General features: G+C 37.1%; 3 protein-coding genes and 2 long non-coding RNA genes across 6 annotated transcripts; 3 read left to right on the top strand and 2 right to left on the bottom strand.

Annotated features, from left to right (window-relative positions):
• The first annotated feature begins 5031 nt into the window (after nt 1–5031).
• Nucleotides 5032–6345, top strand: LOC124320525. Its single transcript, XR_006913968.1, has 3 exons — nt 5032–5112; nt 5174–5855; nt 5924–6345. It is a non-coding gene; the product is annotated as an uncharacterized LOC124320525 (long non-coding RNA).
• Nucleotides 6346–9454: 3109 nt separating this feature from the next.
• LOC124320512 lies at nt 9455–17377 on the top strand. The gene is made up of 3 exons (XR_006913953.1): nt 9455–9718; nt 16430–16434; nt 17366–17377. It is a non-coding gene; the product is annotated as an uncharacterized LOC124320512 (long non-coding RNA).
• On the top strand, nt 10143–11641 carry LOC124320394 (endonuclease G, mitochondrial-like). The gene is made up of 4 exons (XM_046783272.1): nt 10143–10580; nt 10640–11051; nt 11113–11131; nt 11207–11641. Exons 1-4 carry the CDS (start codon nt 10308–10310, stop codon nt 11490–11492), a joined length of 990 nt encoding a protein of 329 aa, XP_046639228.1. The 5' UTR covers nt 10143–10307; the 3' UTR covers nt 11493–11641.
• On the bottom strand, nt 11589–14024 carry LOC124320321 (stress-induced-phosphoprotein 1-like). The gene is made up of 9 exons (XM_046783153.1): nt 13859–14024; nt 13209–13782; nt 13018–13151; nt 12692–12961; nt 12458–12635; nt 12222–12383; nt 12063–12166; nt 11833–11996; nt 11589–11771 (listed from the first exon to the last, which is right to left on the bottom strand). The coding sequence occupies exons 1-9, from the start codon at nt 13868–13870 to the stop codon at nt 11699–11701; spliced, it is 1671 nt and encodes a 556-aa protein (XP_046639109.1). The 5' UTR covers nt 13871–14024; the 3' UTR covers nt 11589–11698.
• Nucleotides 14663–16880, bottom strand: LOC124320364 (thiamine transporter 1-like). Of its 2 annotated transcripts, XM_046783227.1 has the most exons (8): nt 16712–16880; nt 16394–16658; nt 16169–16339; nt 15622–16106; nt 15417–15544; nt 15160–15352; nt 14956–15097; nt 14663–14899 (listed from the first exon to the last, which is right to left on the bottom strand). In XM_046783227.1, the coding sequence occupies exons 2-8, from the start codon at nt 16517–16519 to the stop codon at nt 14813–14815; spliced, it is 1332 nt and encodes a 443-aa protein (XP_046639183.1). In that variant the 5' UTR covers nt 16520–16658; nt 16712–16880; the 3' UTR covers nt 14663–14812. The 2 variants fall into 2 exon arrangements, with proteins under 2 accessions (XP_046639183.1, XP_046639184.1); XM_046783228.1 differs by having other exon boundaries at nt 16394–16880.
• Nucleotides 17378–17389: the final 12 nt, after the last annotated feature.

Raw genomic sequence — 17389 nt, forward strand, 5'->3', positions numbered from 1 at the left:
GGACCACACAGCTGCAGCTTATTTGTGATTATCAGGAAGTTTTGATGAATTATTGGCATCTTGTTGAAACAATAGGGATATCCTTGATCCACCTGATAGGGAAGAGGAAACTTTTATTAAAGTCTAGGAATATTATAATACAGAGATGTGTGTGATAAGACTATGGTTACAGAATTGCTTATATACCAAGATTGTGGTTGGGTTCCATAATACCATAAATAGTTATGTACAAAGACTCACATATACAAGCAAACATGTGGTGTGATGTGAATGTATGGTGGCGAGGATCATTTGTATGCTTAATGTCTGGATTGTGGATTGTCGGGTGTATGGTGTCTGCCGCCTGCCTGACTGCCTCAGACTACGTCATCGAGCTGCGGTGTCGAATCGCTAGATTGGCCTGAGTTAAAATGTTTACTTTTGGTGATGAATTGATGATGGGTGGTAAGGAAAGGGAGGGGTATGCATTTATTAAACTAAAATTAAATTTATTAAGTTAAATTTAGAGTCGAATTGAGTTGACAGCAAAACTATATTTATAAAGAAAATCTTGATTTACATGCCTTAACTACGAAGAAATAGTTTGTAGTGCATCACATTTTAAAGTTCCTTCTCGTTTGTGACCTTCACGTACGGTGTTAAAAATTACAAACAACATTCCATATAAGGAAAATTTAGAGGATATGTTGAGGTTGTTCGAATCGGAATCAGGGGTTGAGGTTCTTAGTGAAGTTTCTATATGTTACCCAAAAGGTGGTTTCGAATATATTTTTTAATGGTCACTAGAATTGCAAAATAAAAAAGAATGGCGAAGTGACGGCCGATTATCGTTGGATTCAAGGAGCAACCGTCAGTGTAATCAATAATTCCGGATTAACATGCAAAAAGTATTTATTTATGTATTTTGTTATTTTATCTTCAGCTTCATATGGATAGGTTGCAATGCATTCACGAATCTTTCTTCTCGCGAGTAGCGGAACTTATTCCACAAATAGCTGAAGCAAAAAAAGTGATAATTGTTACTGATGCAGAAAAAGCTATTACAAACGCAATATTGCAAACCTGGCCAAACAACCCAATGTTTAACTGCTGGATTCATTCATGGAAACATATGAAGCTTAATTTAATTAAAATTTGCATTCAAGAAAAATTCTCGGGTCTCAACCTACAAATCCGATTTTATGCAGCTTCTGTCGCAAAAATCAGATAGGCTCTACAAATCCCTACTCACCAAATTGTATTTGAAGAGCTGGAACCAAAGTAATATATAGGCCTAAATAATTTGATTTACTGTTAGAGTTAAAAACCCTTCCTGGGGTTCCTGGGGATCCTGGATATTGCTACCTTTTGGTATTTAACTCTAGACCAAAAATAAATCAGAGTCTTTCAACGCCCCATGAAGCGACTCGTCAACTGGAAACAGCAGACAATTGACGTTGTGGCCAATTCTTTAAGGAAAATCCCACTGTTTTATGAAATCAAAATTGGTAGGGTAGCCTTTGATGTAGAGACTACGGACTTCTGCCTCATCTCAAAGATTCATATAAAACACGACAATGGTCAAACTGAATTACCAGTCTACAGACGAACTTTTTGATCAAATTAAGGCTTCTCTACCAATAAAAATTACGGTAAAAGTAAAGATATTTAACGTGATTAATGAATATGCTAAAATTGCGTAATTTTAGAAAGGATATGATGCATCAAATCTAGTTTAACATCCTGTGCCCTATTGTACTCCCAGTGACAGTGTCAGGCAGCGAGCCATGGATATTATAAAGGAAAACAGAATACAGATAGTGCCATTGCTTCAACACTGGTCGGTTGTAGGATCTACAGGAGACATTTACGTCGTGAAGTTGTTCAAAGACTCGTAACCAAACTTGTACTTGTGCCGCAAGTGCATTTTGTTCACACATTTTGGCCGCAATGTACAGTATCGATTGTGAAATGCTATCAAAGAAGAAGCGAAAAATTACAGTTACATAGCGAAAAGGGCGGAAGCAGCAACTTTATCAACGAAGTGGAAAGAAACCTCTTTCTAAACTAGAAAAAAAAAAAGATTCGAATAGAGCCAAGGAAAAAGTATCAAAGAAGAAAAAAGAGAAGACAGTACGCCTAAATCTCCTGACACGTCTGATTTCAATGATAACTTGGGTGATGTCTCCAATAAAAAATAAAAAAAAAATTTAATCAGAAAAGGTCTGAAGATCATCCGAAACTTTCTCCGAGTACACAAGCAGCGTTCAGTGTCGTTTTTCTCCTCGACCTACGTCTTCTCTGGGTTTAGCAAGGAGGATTGTCTCCGTCGGCATGCTCTCCTCCACAATCTTTGAGGGAATTTACATTCTACAAACCGAGACGATTCATTTATTCTACTGTCCCTTTCGTATGGACGATTCTCGACATCGGAAGTTTGGAAACTGAAAAATCGACCATCTTGGAACTTTAAAGTGACGCGTAAGGAGCAACATTTCCATTTAACTTTTGAATTTGCAATTGCAAAGAGCCAATCAGCCAAACAGATTCATCTAGCTAAAAGCGGTTCATCCAGAATAAAAAAAAAACTTTGTGAAACCGCGTTATCTTTATCATATCAACTGTTTGTAAAATGGAGCAGCCTCCACCTATTGAAGATATCAGGTAAACTGATTGATGATTTTGATGAAGGATTGTTTTTGTAAATTTTGTATCCATCAGAAAAATTTTCGAACCAGATTTACAATGGAATCTGAGAAGTGCATTTATCGAAAGAAATGAAGGAAAAATTGATAGAATTAAGCTTCTAAGGATGTGCGATAGCCTTGTAAATATGTAGAATAGGTGCAATTGCTGGAAGCATAGCCGGAGTCGGGGTAGTCAGTGTCGGCCTTATGGGTAGCCAGTGTCGGGTAGCCAGTGTTGGGGTAGCCAGTGTCGACCCCCCAGGTAGCCAGTGTCGCGGGTAGCAGGTGTCGTTTTCGCAGACAACATTTGGGCTAGTGATGCTTCCTGATTTGCCACATGTGCATCCATTGATCGAATGATCAAAGGAGAGAATCTTTATTTTGGAGGATAGCTAAACAATGAAAGAAAACTGTCATCACGCCATATATGGTGGAACGGAACTAGGGAACACGGTCTTCGGCGGTAAACACAATTTTTACTTTAAAAGTAAACAAAAAATATTATAACATGCTTTTGACTTGCAGTCGCTCTCCATTATTTTTCTGACTCCCGCAACCTACCGAGGTTGATAGTTCCCGAAATCATTAACAAGAAGCAAAATCTTCGAAAAATGTTGCGGCAAATTACAGAAAAATCAACAGTGTTGAACCACCCAAAAATGAGAAGACCAACGAAAAAGAGAATGAGAAGCCCAATTACGTTTTGGGACAGTACATAACAAAATTAGAAGGTTTGATGAAAGAATTTAAGTTACCATAAATTCCGATGTGATCGTTACTACCGTTATTATTTGAAAATTAATTGTTCCGTTTTGTTTCATTTTTCACCGTCTTTGTTAGTTAATTGACCATCCTTCACTTATTGTGTTCAAATGTTTAACATGCTATTGAACTTCTTTTTTCACAAATACATGGGACCAATAAATTTCATGCTTTTTATTATTTTGTCGGAAAATTAGCGCGCGCTGGTAGAAATTTGAATAGAAGTTTATTAGCAGTTTGAAATGCGGAATTATTGAATTATAATTATCGTTAGCAATACTTACATTAAGCGCTAAAAAATTCCGTATTCGTTTGCCATTTAAAAACGTATTTGTACCCAGTTTTATTTAGGGGTTAGTCCAACGCATTTGGAACAGTTTCTTAACTTCATTCCAGAACGTTTGATTGCGCTTTATAGGAGTTTCTAAACGGGTTTACAAAACTAGATACAACACAACAAACAGGTTTTAGAAACTGTATTGAAACAACTTTATTTACGGTAGACAGCTAGTAGGGTAGAGAGTTTCTTGCAGTGACAAGAACACTGCAATACTACCATCACTCAGGCGCAACAAACAACAAAGCCACCATCATTTACTGGCTCACCGACAGCCAAAATTTAATAACTTTTTTAACAAAGGGGTCAGGAAAGAATCAAATTAAAAAAGAAGTTTTCCAAGTTATGGTCCTCTGCAAGAAACTTAACCTGAGAATAATTCCAATTCACCTCTTACGCGAAAACCCATGCATCAAATTAGCAGATAACGGCTCGAAAACAGCAATCATCGGACCTATTCAACGTCGTGAGCAGCAATCAGCAATTTGGCGTTCACCAAATATTGACATTGTCAGAAAGTATGCTGACAAGTATAATCAACAGAATCTTTTCGCGTTCCTTACAAAATATGTAAGCACATCATTTTCCATTACCTCTCGAAAAGAAAACGGCAATTACCATGCGGTTTTAACCCTATACGGCGAGGAGAGGCCATTCCACTTAGTTCATCGTCTTCAAGCGGATGCTAAACACTTCATACTGTTACAATACATAAACAAGCTTTGTGTAAATGGATTTATGTTATGGAGCTTTCAACCTGGACCGAATTTTCTGGAATTCAGAAGAATGATTTCAACATGATTGGCAGAATTTGGAAACTACCACCCTCAGGTGGTAGTCCGGGAACTGGCGGAAATTTTCCCGACTCTGATATGCGACATTGATATAGTAACAACTGCATTCAATTTTGCTTATGTTTAGCAGTTGGGTCAAGGATATCCATATCCCAGTCACTATGTCCCAATTGCTACCAGCCTGCCACAAACTGCTGAATACTACCTATTAATCACAAATGACTGCCAAATAGACGACGAAACGTTCCAAATGAGCAATGGTAAATTCAAATTTAAAATCGAGCTGTTCGCATCCGACAGCAATACCAAATGCGGGAGATTATTTTTTTTGAAACTTTTACTGTAAGAGAACAACTGGCATTGACACGTTTTCGAATTCCTGGGACGGGGAGGTGGCCTGGATTTGCCCACCAATACGAGAGCTAATCAAAGTCATCAGGAAACTAAAAACATCGAAAATAGCTGTAATTCTATTTATCCCGGAGTGAAAAGACTGCCGACTACTGGACCTATTTAAATGGTACAATGTGTAAATGGAATGTGTTTGACAACAGTAAGTATTCTATTGTAATGGAAATTTAGAACTGCTTTTGTAATCAAATTCAATTGCAAAGAGCCAATCGGAAAAACAGATTCATAAAGCGGTTCATTCAGAATTTAAAAAAAAAACCTTAAACCGAGTTTTCTTTATCAAATCTACTGGTTAGTTTTTGAGAAAAATCGTCAAATAAAAAGCAAATCAGCTTCATCAGAAACAGGTTCATCTAGGTAAATTTGTTCGTTCAGAATTTAAAAAAACTTTTTTAAATTCGTGTGAAACCGTGTTATCTTTATCATATTTACTGGTTTGTTTTCTAGCTAAATTTAAAATGGAACAACCTCCACCCATTGAGGATATCAGGTAAACTGATGGATGATTTTGATGAAGGATTGTTTTTGTAAAATCTTTATCTTTCAGAAAAAAATACGAGTCAGATCTACAATGGAATCTGAGGAGGGCATTCATTGAAAGAAATGAAGAGAAAATGGAGAGACGCAAGCTTCTGAAGTTGTCCGGTAACCTTATGAACATGGAATTTGTTGGAAAGTAAGTAGCCTATTCTATTGTAATGGAAATTTAGGACTTCGTTTGTAATAATGATTAATTTCTAAGGTTTCGATACCCCATCAAAGTTTACCATGAACTCAATAATTTGGCAGGAAATCTATGGGAAGAATTCAGACGGGAGAAGAAACTTGCCAGGATAAGGGATTACATCTCAGAGGGGAACCTTTTTTAGCTAATGGGAGGCTATGGTAAAGTTTTTATTTATAGTCAAATTAATAGTCAATTAACTGCATAAAATAAAAATGACAAATTTTAGGGAGACTGAAATTCTACTGGACGGAAAACTGATTGCGTTTGCCGACCATAGATCTCGGAATTTGTCCATAAAACTCGCTTTCGAGTCCTCATTCTGGCAACTCCAACAATCCCAATTGTGGTCAATGACGAATCCTACGAGCATGTCGAGGATTTCGTTTTTGTATGAATCCATGAACCACGTTGCTTTTTGCTACCCATCCCTCTATGCTAACTTCGCATTCCAAGACTCGCCTATGTAATATTACTAATATTCTATCTTATCTTAGAATGTTAAATATGTCTTGATTTCATTTTCTTATGCATTCGTTACATTGGATTCGAGGAAATGGGGTTTGGGAATAACAGAAATTATTTCAATCTTCCATTTGATTTTTCACTTCAGGCTCAGAATTTTTTGAAAAACTTCGTTTCTGAACAGTCTTTAGAGTTATAGTATAAGTTAATACTTTACATTTTAAATCCTTGATTTTTCGACAGAATTGTCTCGTCGTCAAAGAGATATCGTTGGCGAGTAAATACAAAATATTTTCTGTAAATATTTGTTTTAAAATTAATTTCACTTTCTGGTTACAGGCTCGCTTATGCACTCAATCTAGATGTCTGCAAAGTTCATTATGGTAGAGAGGATCGGGTGCAAGTCAAAGTGATGCATTGCCTCCTTCATTTGGCAATGGATATTTTCTGGTTGATGTACCAAGTGGTAGAAGAAGAAGATGACCATCCAATCTTTAGAAAAGCATTCTTGTGCAACCGCAACCTCATGTAGGATATTGGGCAAATGCGCAGTACCTTTTCTCTCTGTGTACAATCTGGTAATGCTGATATCTGATCAAATGAGTCTTCAGATACAAATAATGGCCAGACCTATTGCCATGCCGGTCCGACTGGCGGACAGGGCAATAGAGGGCTATTGCCCTGTCAGTATTAATAACCCCATCTAGTGACGGCTATTGCATTTTACTTTGCGTAGGGGAGACTAGAGTAACGCGGGGCAGTTTTTGTTTCTTTCCCTTATTTCCCAATTTAATCACCCTATTTATTTATTTTTTTTACATTTTATGTATTTCACATGTAAAGGTACCGGGTTTGGGAACGATACTTCTAAAAAAGTATGTTGGTTAACGATAGCGATTCTTCGTTTTTTTTCATGTTCGTTAGTCGAACGATAAAGTGAAAAAAATTCATCGGCAAAAGAATACTCTATAGAATTTCGATACTAAAAGAAAAAAATTTAGGGAAAATTTTAACTTAAAAAAAACACTATTTTTCTCGACAATTGAGACAAACAACGAGAGAATTTCCTGCCTATTCTGTAGGCCTATGAAAATCGAAATACTTAGAATGGATAAAAATATCACTATATGGGACATTCGAAAAAAAGTTTTGCTTAAAATTCACTGATATTCGGTGAAATTACAGCTATACAAAATTCGTCTGTTTTTTCTACTTTTGCTTTCTTAAAAGTATCGGTATCGTTCATCGAACGATATTCATTTCGATAATCGAACGATACCCATTTTGAAAAGTATTGCGCCATATACTAGAAACAAATTAAACAAGTATTTTTGATGACGTTTTCATCGTACATCGAATAGATAGTCTCAACCCTGAAGGTAACCCCCATATTTTTTTATTTAATTTTAAAGTAAACTGTTTACCCGTAGGAGACGGATAAAGTTGGGGAGGAGCCTATTTTGAGAGGTAAGTGAGGACACTAGGGTGGGTAGGACATTTGCTGTATAAGCCTTAAAATTTTTTAATTTGTTTTAATTGAAATCGTTTTTCCCTACATCAATTCTACTGTCATCCGTGAAAGTTTCTTGAACAGGCAAATGGCTCTCTATGTTTTAAGTTTAATTTGACGGAAGGGATACTACGGTGCCTTAGTACCGTACCCCCGGTATTTTACTCCCTTTTCTCTTTTTCTCTATGTTCTTCTCTTCCTTTACCTACGAAAGAAAAAAATAAAAAGGCGCAAAATCCAAAAAAAAAACGACCCCCATCCCAACCGACCCCCCGCAAAAAAAGAGCCACTTCCCACCCACCACCCTAAAAGAAAACCAACCCCCTTCCCACCCACCCCCCGCCAAAAAATCGACCCCTTCCTTCAATCCAAACCGCAAAAACGAAAAGAAAAACGGTTTAATCGACAGCGCTCACGATTCGCTGAACGGATCGGGATTTTTCGTGTCAACTTGTCCGTCTCATCAAGTTTGACGTCACCTACCGACCACGGACAGGATCAAAGAGACAATTTTAAGGAAACCCGCCGATTGTCCAAAAAAACGGTCCTAATAACACCCCACCTCCCCCCCCCCCAGGACCTTGGAAGCCAAAAGGGAATAATAGTTAGCGTTTTTTCATCTCGTTCAGTGCAAACAAGTAATCTTGTTTTTGCTCTTGATGTTCATAAGATAAAAACATTTTTGGTGGCTCTTAGTATAAAAATCGAATAGGAGAGAGTGGGGTTATTTGAACCGGCTTTGGTTTTCTCGTATAGGGCCTTTCCTAATATTATATTGTATTCGTCTCACTTTTTTCTATCTCCAGTTTTTTTATTTTATTTTAGAGTAAATAGTTTACCCGCTACCAATTTTTAAAGTTGCGGAAATAAAAGAGGGCGAGGAAAAAATCGGGGTTTGTATGGGACAGGGCGAAACAATCTAAATTTAGCACTAAAATATTGTAATCAATTAACTTTAAAATTTCATGCTATTATATTTGCCACCTAGTATTTGTTTTTCGCTATGTTTTTAGGTTATTGCTAAATTAAGAAATAATTTTTTTTTTATATTTTTTTCTCAGCGTTGCCACTGAGCTAAGCTCCGCCCATTACAGACTCCTTTTAGTTCCAATTTAGAATTTACCCCACATTTTCGCCCCAAATATCCCCCCAAAAACGCTTTTGGGAAAACTTGAATTATACAACACATTTTTAACAAGCGATTTTCCACTCCATTTAAGCTTAATGTGATTCTCTATCCTAAAATACCGAATTCATCTAGAATTTCTAGATTAGGCAATTTTTTATATGTTTAATTTTTTGAAAATTGCGCCAAAACACAAATCAAATGTGTTTGTTATTACTTATTTTTGTTTATTCTATTTTAAAATATTAAAAATGAATTTTAGAATTTTAAAGATGAATTTTTAAATTTATTAAAATTTAATCAACCACTTGTGACCGAAAATATCGATTCAAAACGATCGATTTCGATTACAAACAAGTAAACAACTTACAATTAAATCAATCCAATCATTTTGAACAAACCTGCATTCAATATCAACAGACATTAACGTGGCTTCGAAAACACATTTACTACACAACCACATATTACGAATGAAAAAGGCCTTCGGGAACCTCTCCAAGAAGCCTCGGCGCATTGGTAGCAGTTGAATCTGAAAGCAATCCCGCCGTCAAGAAATGTGAACGTCACTAGGTGACTAAAAAATATGTCCAATAGGTAGCGCGAGCGTAATCGTGAGAAACGGAATTCCGCCATTTTTTGCTGAGAACATGAAGTACCATGGCCTACTGAACCCTAGGCCGGTGGTCGAGCTATACCCCTATAGTGTAGCTTTTTCAACCCATCCCCTTCCTTTCAACCTTCCTGGGAAGTGGCGCACCTAGCGCTCAAATTAGCTTATTAGCTTATTAGCTTTTCAAATTCCATTCTTCCCATTGCCATACACCTACTACTTCATAACTTTATCGAAGATTGGAGGAGCCTTGGCTGATCAGCCGATGAAGTGGATTGACTCTTTTGGCTTAGAAATGTTGGACGAATTTAAGGTTTTTCTCGATTTGCTTTTTAATATCTGTTCTGTTATTAACTAAAGATGTTCTGATACGTACTGGTGGCCCCTTGCCCCCGGAATTCGGGGGCCAATAGGGACAACCAAAAAAAATTTAGTCGGATGGCAACGGCTGCATTGGAGCGATAGTAAGGATAAGAGTTGTTATTTTTCAAAGTGATCTTAGCAAATTTAATGGAGAGAAGACAAAAACTTGAAATTATTTGGATAAATCAAAGAGGCATCTTGGACTCTTCCTCCAACACTTGATACATTATCCAGAACAAATCCATGAGTTTAGGGGAGCACTTCATTTGCGTAACGTGTACACGAGTGTCTGGCCCCTGGCCGATTTTAGTGGCATCCAGGTTGAGTGAACGAGCCTTCTTTATCTATGCTTCTACCATGGATTTAGTCAAAAATCGCAATGTGGCAACTCCCTTGATGTTTGAAAGCCCTCTCTGGCGGCTAATGCTATATTTCTCCAATTGCTTTTGGTCTACATTGTCTATTGTGCGTTGTGGTGTGCATTTAAAAATTAAGTTGTTCTTTGTTACTATTGTCGGAACCTAAACACAGTATTTATAATGTTTCGAATGAAGTTTGTTACCGTAACAAGTGTTGCCATAGGAGGATATTTGGCTGGGCTCGCAACCGAGAAATTCTATCGATCTCCAAGTGTAGATTTAGAACGTACTGAAAACTCAACATCCAATCATAATAATAACCTCTTGCCTATGCCGGGCTTACCAATATTTGGTACAGTATCCGCTGCTTCAATGGTACCTTCCAAAGCTAGTTTTAAAGAAGTGAAAAATATTCCTCCTGAACCTTCTAATAATGCCCCTAGAGTTTCTCAGGTATTAAACAAAGTCATGGGATACAACAAAATTTAAAGTAAAATTCCGACAATTATTAGATAATGAGATTTGGATTCCCTGGACTAGACAATGTACGGTCCCTGGATGATTACATATTGTCATATGATAGAAGAAATAGAACTGCTCATTGGGTGTTTGAACATTTGACAGCTGATTTTGTTGCTTACAATGAGAAAGTTGATCGATCAAAATGTGATTTTGCTGAAGATGAATCCATTCATCCTTACTTCAGATCATCAAATGCTGACTACAAAGCTAGTGGCTTTGACAGAGGTCACTTAGCAGCAGCTGGAAATCATCGTAAGGATCAACTGCATTGCCAGCAGACCTTTCTGTTATCCAACATGTCACCACAAGTTGGAAAAGGATTCAATCGAGATTCATGGAATAGATTGGAGAGACATGTTAGAAATCTCACTAAAACAAACAGAAATGTATATGTGTGCACAGGTAATTAACATTGCTCAAACATTTCTTTATGGAATCAATCTGATGACAAATTTGTTTTTAGGACCACTCTACCTGCCCAGGTAGATGATTATTACATGAATGCTTACTCAAACAAATGGAAATAATAATTATCATTGTATATTTTCTTAACTTAGGAAGGAAGATGATGGCAAAATGTATGTAAAATATCAGGTAATTGGCAAGAATCATGTTGCAGTGCCTACCCATTTCTTCAAAGTCGTAGTCATAGAAAATCAGAAACAAGAGCTTTCTTTGGAATCCTATGTTATGCCAAATCAACCTATAGATGACAAAACTCCACTGTCTGTATTTCAAGTACCTCCAGAAACAGTAGAAAGAGCTGCTGGACTTTTATTTTTTGACAAACTGTCAATTGACAAGTTAAAAACTATAAATGGAAAAAGCCAAGTTTGGTTGTAATTTACAGTGCATACATGATAGTACTACAACCCATTATTTGAGAGCTTTGTGAAAAATAGTACAATCATGTAAAACAATTAAATTTTTCATTTCAAATATTCTTTTTCTTTTATATTTCATGAAAAAGAATACAAGAATTGACAATCATATCAATCAAAATTTTGACTCCACTTGATTTCTTAGAAAAGTAAGCATGGTACAATTAATTAATGAATGGAAATCAGTCCAGATTCAATCAGCTTCTGGATTTTAGTAGCAATCGCAGGATTTTTTAGATGGCTAAATTGAATAAACAATTTGTTAATATTTGCATCACTCTTAACATACATACGCTACTTACTCTTGCAGAGCACGAGGTTCATTCTGCATTTGTTCTAAAATCATACGCATGGCAGGGTCACGCAATATAGCTTGGACTTCTGGATCTGCCATTGCTCTTTTGCGCACTTCCTCAGGATTTGAGTTAGTTTGCATCATGCATGCGCGGTAGCCATCAAGCGCTTCCTAATATAAAAACACAAGAAAAAGTGAGTTGATTTTTCTTTAACCAACCAAAATAAATAAAACTACCGAGGCGTTTGGATCAAGCTCCATAGCTTTCTGAAAAGCGGTAGAAGCCTTACTATATTGCTGCATTCCCTGGAGAATCTTTCCTTTCCTAATCCATCCCTTAACTAAAAAGACATTAAAAAATATCAGACTGCGCTATAGACCAAAACATTTTCTTACCAAATGATGGTTCAAGCTCTAAACAGACATCACAATCTTTCAAACCTAAATCAAAAGCTGCCAGCTTTGTATAGCAGGCAGCACGATTACTGTAAACTTTAGCGTCGCCAGGGTTACGCTTTATCGCCTCCGAGTAACATTTTAATGCATCAGCGTATTGACCTATGTAAGGAAGTTCAAGAGAACAAATAATAAATTAACTGAGTTTACTTTCTCCTTCCGGAAAAGAGATTTACCTTTACGAAAAAATTCATTTCCTTTCTCCTTTTCTTGCTCTGCAATTTCCGGATTGATGTATGCCTTGCGTTGTTCCTCACGAAGCAAACTTTCCACTTCAGATAGCAATGTTTTTGTCTCTGGCGAGCGGAACTCTGAGAGTGATTTTTCGAAATGTAATTTTGCATTTGCCAAGTCCTTAAAGAGAGTGTTTTAAATAGACGTACAGTAATAGTTTGAATAATGTCAAATACCTTTAGCTTTTTATACGAGTTGCCAATTCGCGTATAAGCTTTGGCAATTAGCTTGAAGTCGGCCCTATTTTCTCTGCCAATGTCAATTGCTTGTTTACAAAGTTCCACACATTTTTCGTAATCCTTTTGTTCAAAATAAACAGCAGCCAAATTCGTGACATAAGTCATGTCAGTTGGATCTAGCTCTACAGCCTTGTTGTAGTGTTCTATTGCAGCAGCAAAATTTTTCTTCTTATAAGCTGCATTTCCCTTTTCTTTTTCATCAAGAGCCTATTAAATATAATTGTTGTTATCATAACTGAGAAAATCACACATGTTAGGCATACCTTTTTCTTCTCTTCTGGTAGAGCATCATATTTGGCTTTTTCCTCCCTCTTTCTCTCTTCTTCCTCCCTTTTTTTCTTCTCTTCTTTCGGATCAAGTGGTGGTGAAGGTTCTGTGGTATCCATTGGTTCATCTCCTGAGAAACATCTCCTTTTCAGTTACTATTGTCCACTACTTTGTTTTCACATAATACCTTCATTTGAAGCCTCCAAATCCACTCCTAGCAAGACACTGAGGGTGGCCAAAACTCTTGGATCACCCAATTTGGTGGCCATCGCACCTGGATTATTTTGAAGGTCTTGGATCAACTGTCGATAAGTTGGATCTTCAAACATTGCTTTTGTTTTTGGATTGTTCTGTAGTTTGTTCATGACATCTGGTCCAGCAAACGGATTCATGAGTTTTGCTCCTTGTGATCCAACCTTGTTCTTCACTTCAAGAAGACCTTCTTTAAGTTGTTCATTGTTTGGGTCATACTTGAGTCCTTCCTCATAGGCTTTTTGAGCTTCAACATCACGGCCAAGATAAGCCAAAGCAGCACCTTTTCGTGAATGACCCTTACCCCAATCAGGCTTTAATGAAACTGTCTTCTCAGCATCCTGTAAAGCTTCCAGGTACTTTCCAGCTTTCGCATATGCAGCTGACCGATTGCTGTACAGAACATGATTTTCTGGGTCTATAGCCAATGCTTCTGAGTAAAGGGCTACAGCTTCATCTAATTTACCAGCCGACAAGGCCGCATTTCCTTGATCTTTCAATTGAGTTGCCTAAATTTATAGAACAAATGTAATGATCAAAAACCATAGTTCTTTCAGTTTTAAAGTACAATACTAATTTCCATACCTTGTTTGCCATGATAAAACAAGACAATCGCGATCAGAAGGTACGGATGAAACGTTGATGTAAATTCACACGCCTGCACACTGTCAATGAAACGTTTCCAAGTGGGGAATGATTTCGATACTGAGAGCGAGGGACACGAGAAACTTCGCGAAAAGGCTTACACACGATACAGACGACGGAAGGTTCTGGATTTCTGTCCGCCGAAATTCAAAGCTTACTAGAACTACGGCCAGAGCAGCAGAGCTTACAATAATAGTAGCGGTAGATTATGGAACCATTAATAGCCACTTTGTGCAATTAAAAATACATATCAGTGAAGCGTGGATAATTTAATGTATACATTTATTTTCCGTTTGAAACTAATGTGAAAGGCAATTATTTATTTCTTGCTTGAGACATTTATTCTTCTGCCTTCTAAAATGAGCAACTAATGAACTAAAGCCGCCATGAAAACAGACATCATCTAGCGGCTAATGCTCTCCCTTCATTATTTTTTACGAATTTTTCAGCAAACGAAGAAATGCATTTTTTTAAAATTTGAAATGAAAAAATTGAAGCAAATTAGCTGTTGAAGAAAAAATTTGAAGCGTAGCTGTATGTTCGTTTATTATTTTTCTGTCTGCGCCTCCTCGCCCTCGGAGCTATTGCTTTAAGTCATCGATTTTTAGTTAATTTTAAAAACAAATACGATAATAATACAAATGCTTTTTTATTGCTTGGAGAAAAAAGGATAAATGCGGATAAATGCCATTTCTAATAAAAGAAGTAAATTTTAAAATAAAAACATTTGAATTTTTTATTAAATACTTTGTGCCAAACTTTTATTTTTTCACTGGTTCACTTTTTAGACTAGTAACATTGACATACCAACAATTTGTCTATCACTGGAAAGATGCGTAACGTTCATGAAGAACGAAATCATAAATACCGAGTGCGCTAGTTTTTCTAGCCAATTCAATTACTTCTACGTCCGGCATTATAGGCGGCCATGGAAATGAACACAACACCCAGGACAAAATAATAGCCTCCGTACACTTTAAACTACAAAATTTATTAATTAGATTCTTAAATTTCCCTGAAATATTTTCTAATAATACCTGCTCCGGAGGTTCGAGCGCCAATCCAGCACTATCTGCTACAATCAAAGTTAGAATAGTTTGGAAAAACAGGGCGAGAAATGTGTTGATTCCAAACACCAGACCATAGCTTTCCTGTTTCAATCCTTTTGCTACTTCCGAACTATATTAAAAAAGCAACTGAATATTAGAATCCGAAAAGATCTCATACAATGAAATGCATACCTTGCAATTGTAATAAGAACACTATACGTTATGCAAAAGGCCATGTAAGTAACGTACGCTACCCACAGTTCATTAGAACTGCCAGCTAAGTATAACATGGCACCTTCAAATAATGATATCACAGCTATTACAGGTTCACCATACACTGACCAATTGACGGGCGCATAGCCAATAGCTATGGTAGCGAGAGCACCTATTAAAAAAGCATGATTATAATTTCAATTTATGAATCATACACATTTCTTTATATCTTTTACTGAGGAACGTATGCGTGGCTTCTACAGCGCCGTTGTAAATATTGTTTGTTCCTGACGGAGCCACTGTTTCCCACAGAGGTTGGATGTAATTAAGTACTTGAAAGTAACCGCACATGGCAAACGCCCACCTATAGAAAGAAAAACAATGTAGAATGAAACATTTTCTGCATATTATCACGAAGGCTTTCTCATCAATAATTCATACCAAAGGGACCACTTGAGCATATAAGCATTTGAAAAAGAAGACTTGAAATCGATCCATAGGAGTTGATAGACAGATGCCAATGTCCACTCGGTTTCCGAAGCGGTACTGTCATTGGAAGTAATTTGATCAACACCATCCGTTACGCGACCCATGTTCGGGCTATCCAGTTGATCGAGCGCTTTGTCATTTTCTTTCGGTTTTCCACGATGGAAATAGATGGACTGAGAAACGTTGGGTAAGAAACATGCGACGACAGTTGCGGCAGAAACAAAAGCCAGGGATATAAAGTTGAGGGTGTAGTAGTCACACAGCCCTGTAGCAACCAGAACCTGACCCAATATACCTGCTATACATCTGCCTGTCAACAAGGCAGCTTGAGTGTAAGCTGTCACAACTTGAAATTTGGATAAAGGCACTTGGGCATAAATGTAGGTGTTGTATGCAATTTGAGTTGCTGTAGCAGCTGCGTACAAAAACTCCACTCCCTTTGATTGAAACAGGTAAATCATATTATGGATATTGAAAGGATTTCATAACTCTAAAATACCTGCATTGCTGCTACTCCCTGACCCCAGATGAGAACACACCAAGTCATAATATAACATATTCCTTCAAACACAATGACAGGTTTGTATAACAAAAAGTCTGTGACAAGAAATACTACAACCAGAAGTGCTAGGTAAGAATAGGTCCAAACAGGAAATATTTCTGAATAAACCTGAAATTAAAAGTTATTATTAAAATGTAGTAGACTGAAAATTTAAAAAAATACCTCATCTGTAGTCAAGTTTTTCCATGGTCCAACAAGGTACTGTGTTAAAAACGGTTCTGAAGGCCTCAGCTCTTTCAAGACACCAAAGAGGCATAATAGCAAACAAATCTTGAACCACTTTTCCATGTTGCTCTCCTCGCACGACGAATAATGATGCAAGACTGACGAATGATGACCGGATCTCAATAGCTTATTGGTTCAGTTGAGGGATTCAACCATTGATCCATCAAGGATAAGATTGTAATCATCCAAATAATTCCCCTGCCTAAAATTATCACAGTTAGACTGTCAATAACGGAGAAGCTGTATGAACTTTACCCGGAACAAATACATTATAACGGATTTGAATTTTTGGACTTATTGAACTTTATCTTTGTTTTCAACAAGAGGATTGTTTTTTTTGTTTTTTTATTTTTATTTACGTCACGCGATCCGTCGTCTGCGAGCCATCTAGCGTCGTAACAGATTAGACATGGAAGTTTTCCGGTTGCAAGCCCGACCAAGCGAGTCCGCCGCTCGTAGTGGTCAGATTCCATTTTGGTAGGGACTGCTTTTGAGAGGAAATCCGGAGCGGGACTTGAAAAATCCGGAATAGGTTTGTCTTGTGCAGAAGTGCAAGATTTCATTCGATTCGAATGAATTCCAAGCTGATCCCTCGTACGTTTTTACCTAATTTCTCGCCGTTCACAGGTGACAGGACGAATAAAAAACAAAATAATTTGTGCAAAATGTAGTTAGTAGAAATATTAAAGGACAAGAGGAAAAATCAGAGTAGCCTACAACTTTCTCGAGTCAATTCAGGGCGAAAATCGCAATTTTACACATTTAAAATTCCAGATAGTTAAAATAAAAAACTTTATTCGAATCAATCTGAATCACCTTATTTCAAAATCGTCTCTCTTTTCATGTAAAAGTAAGAAAAACCCGAAAAACTGCAATTGAATTAACGAATCACAAAAATCGAAATGTAAGGATGGTTTTTGAGCGACAGCAACC

The sequence above is a fragment of the Daphnia pulicaria genome, chromosome 1 (genome assembly GCF_021234035.1).
Source record: "Daphnia pulicaria isolate SC F1-1A chromosome 1, SC_F0-13Bv2, whole genome shotgun sequence".
NCBI classification, from domain to species: domain Eukaryota; kingdom Metazoa; phylum Arthropoda; class Branchiopoda; order Diplostraca; family Daphniidae; genus Daphnia; species Daphnia pulicaria.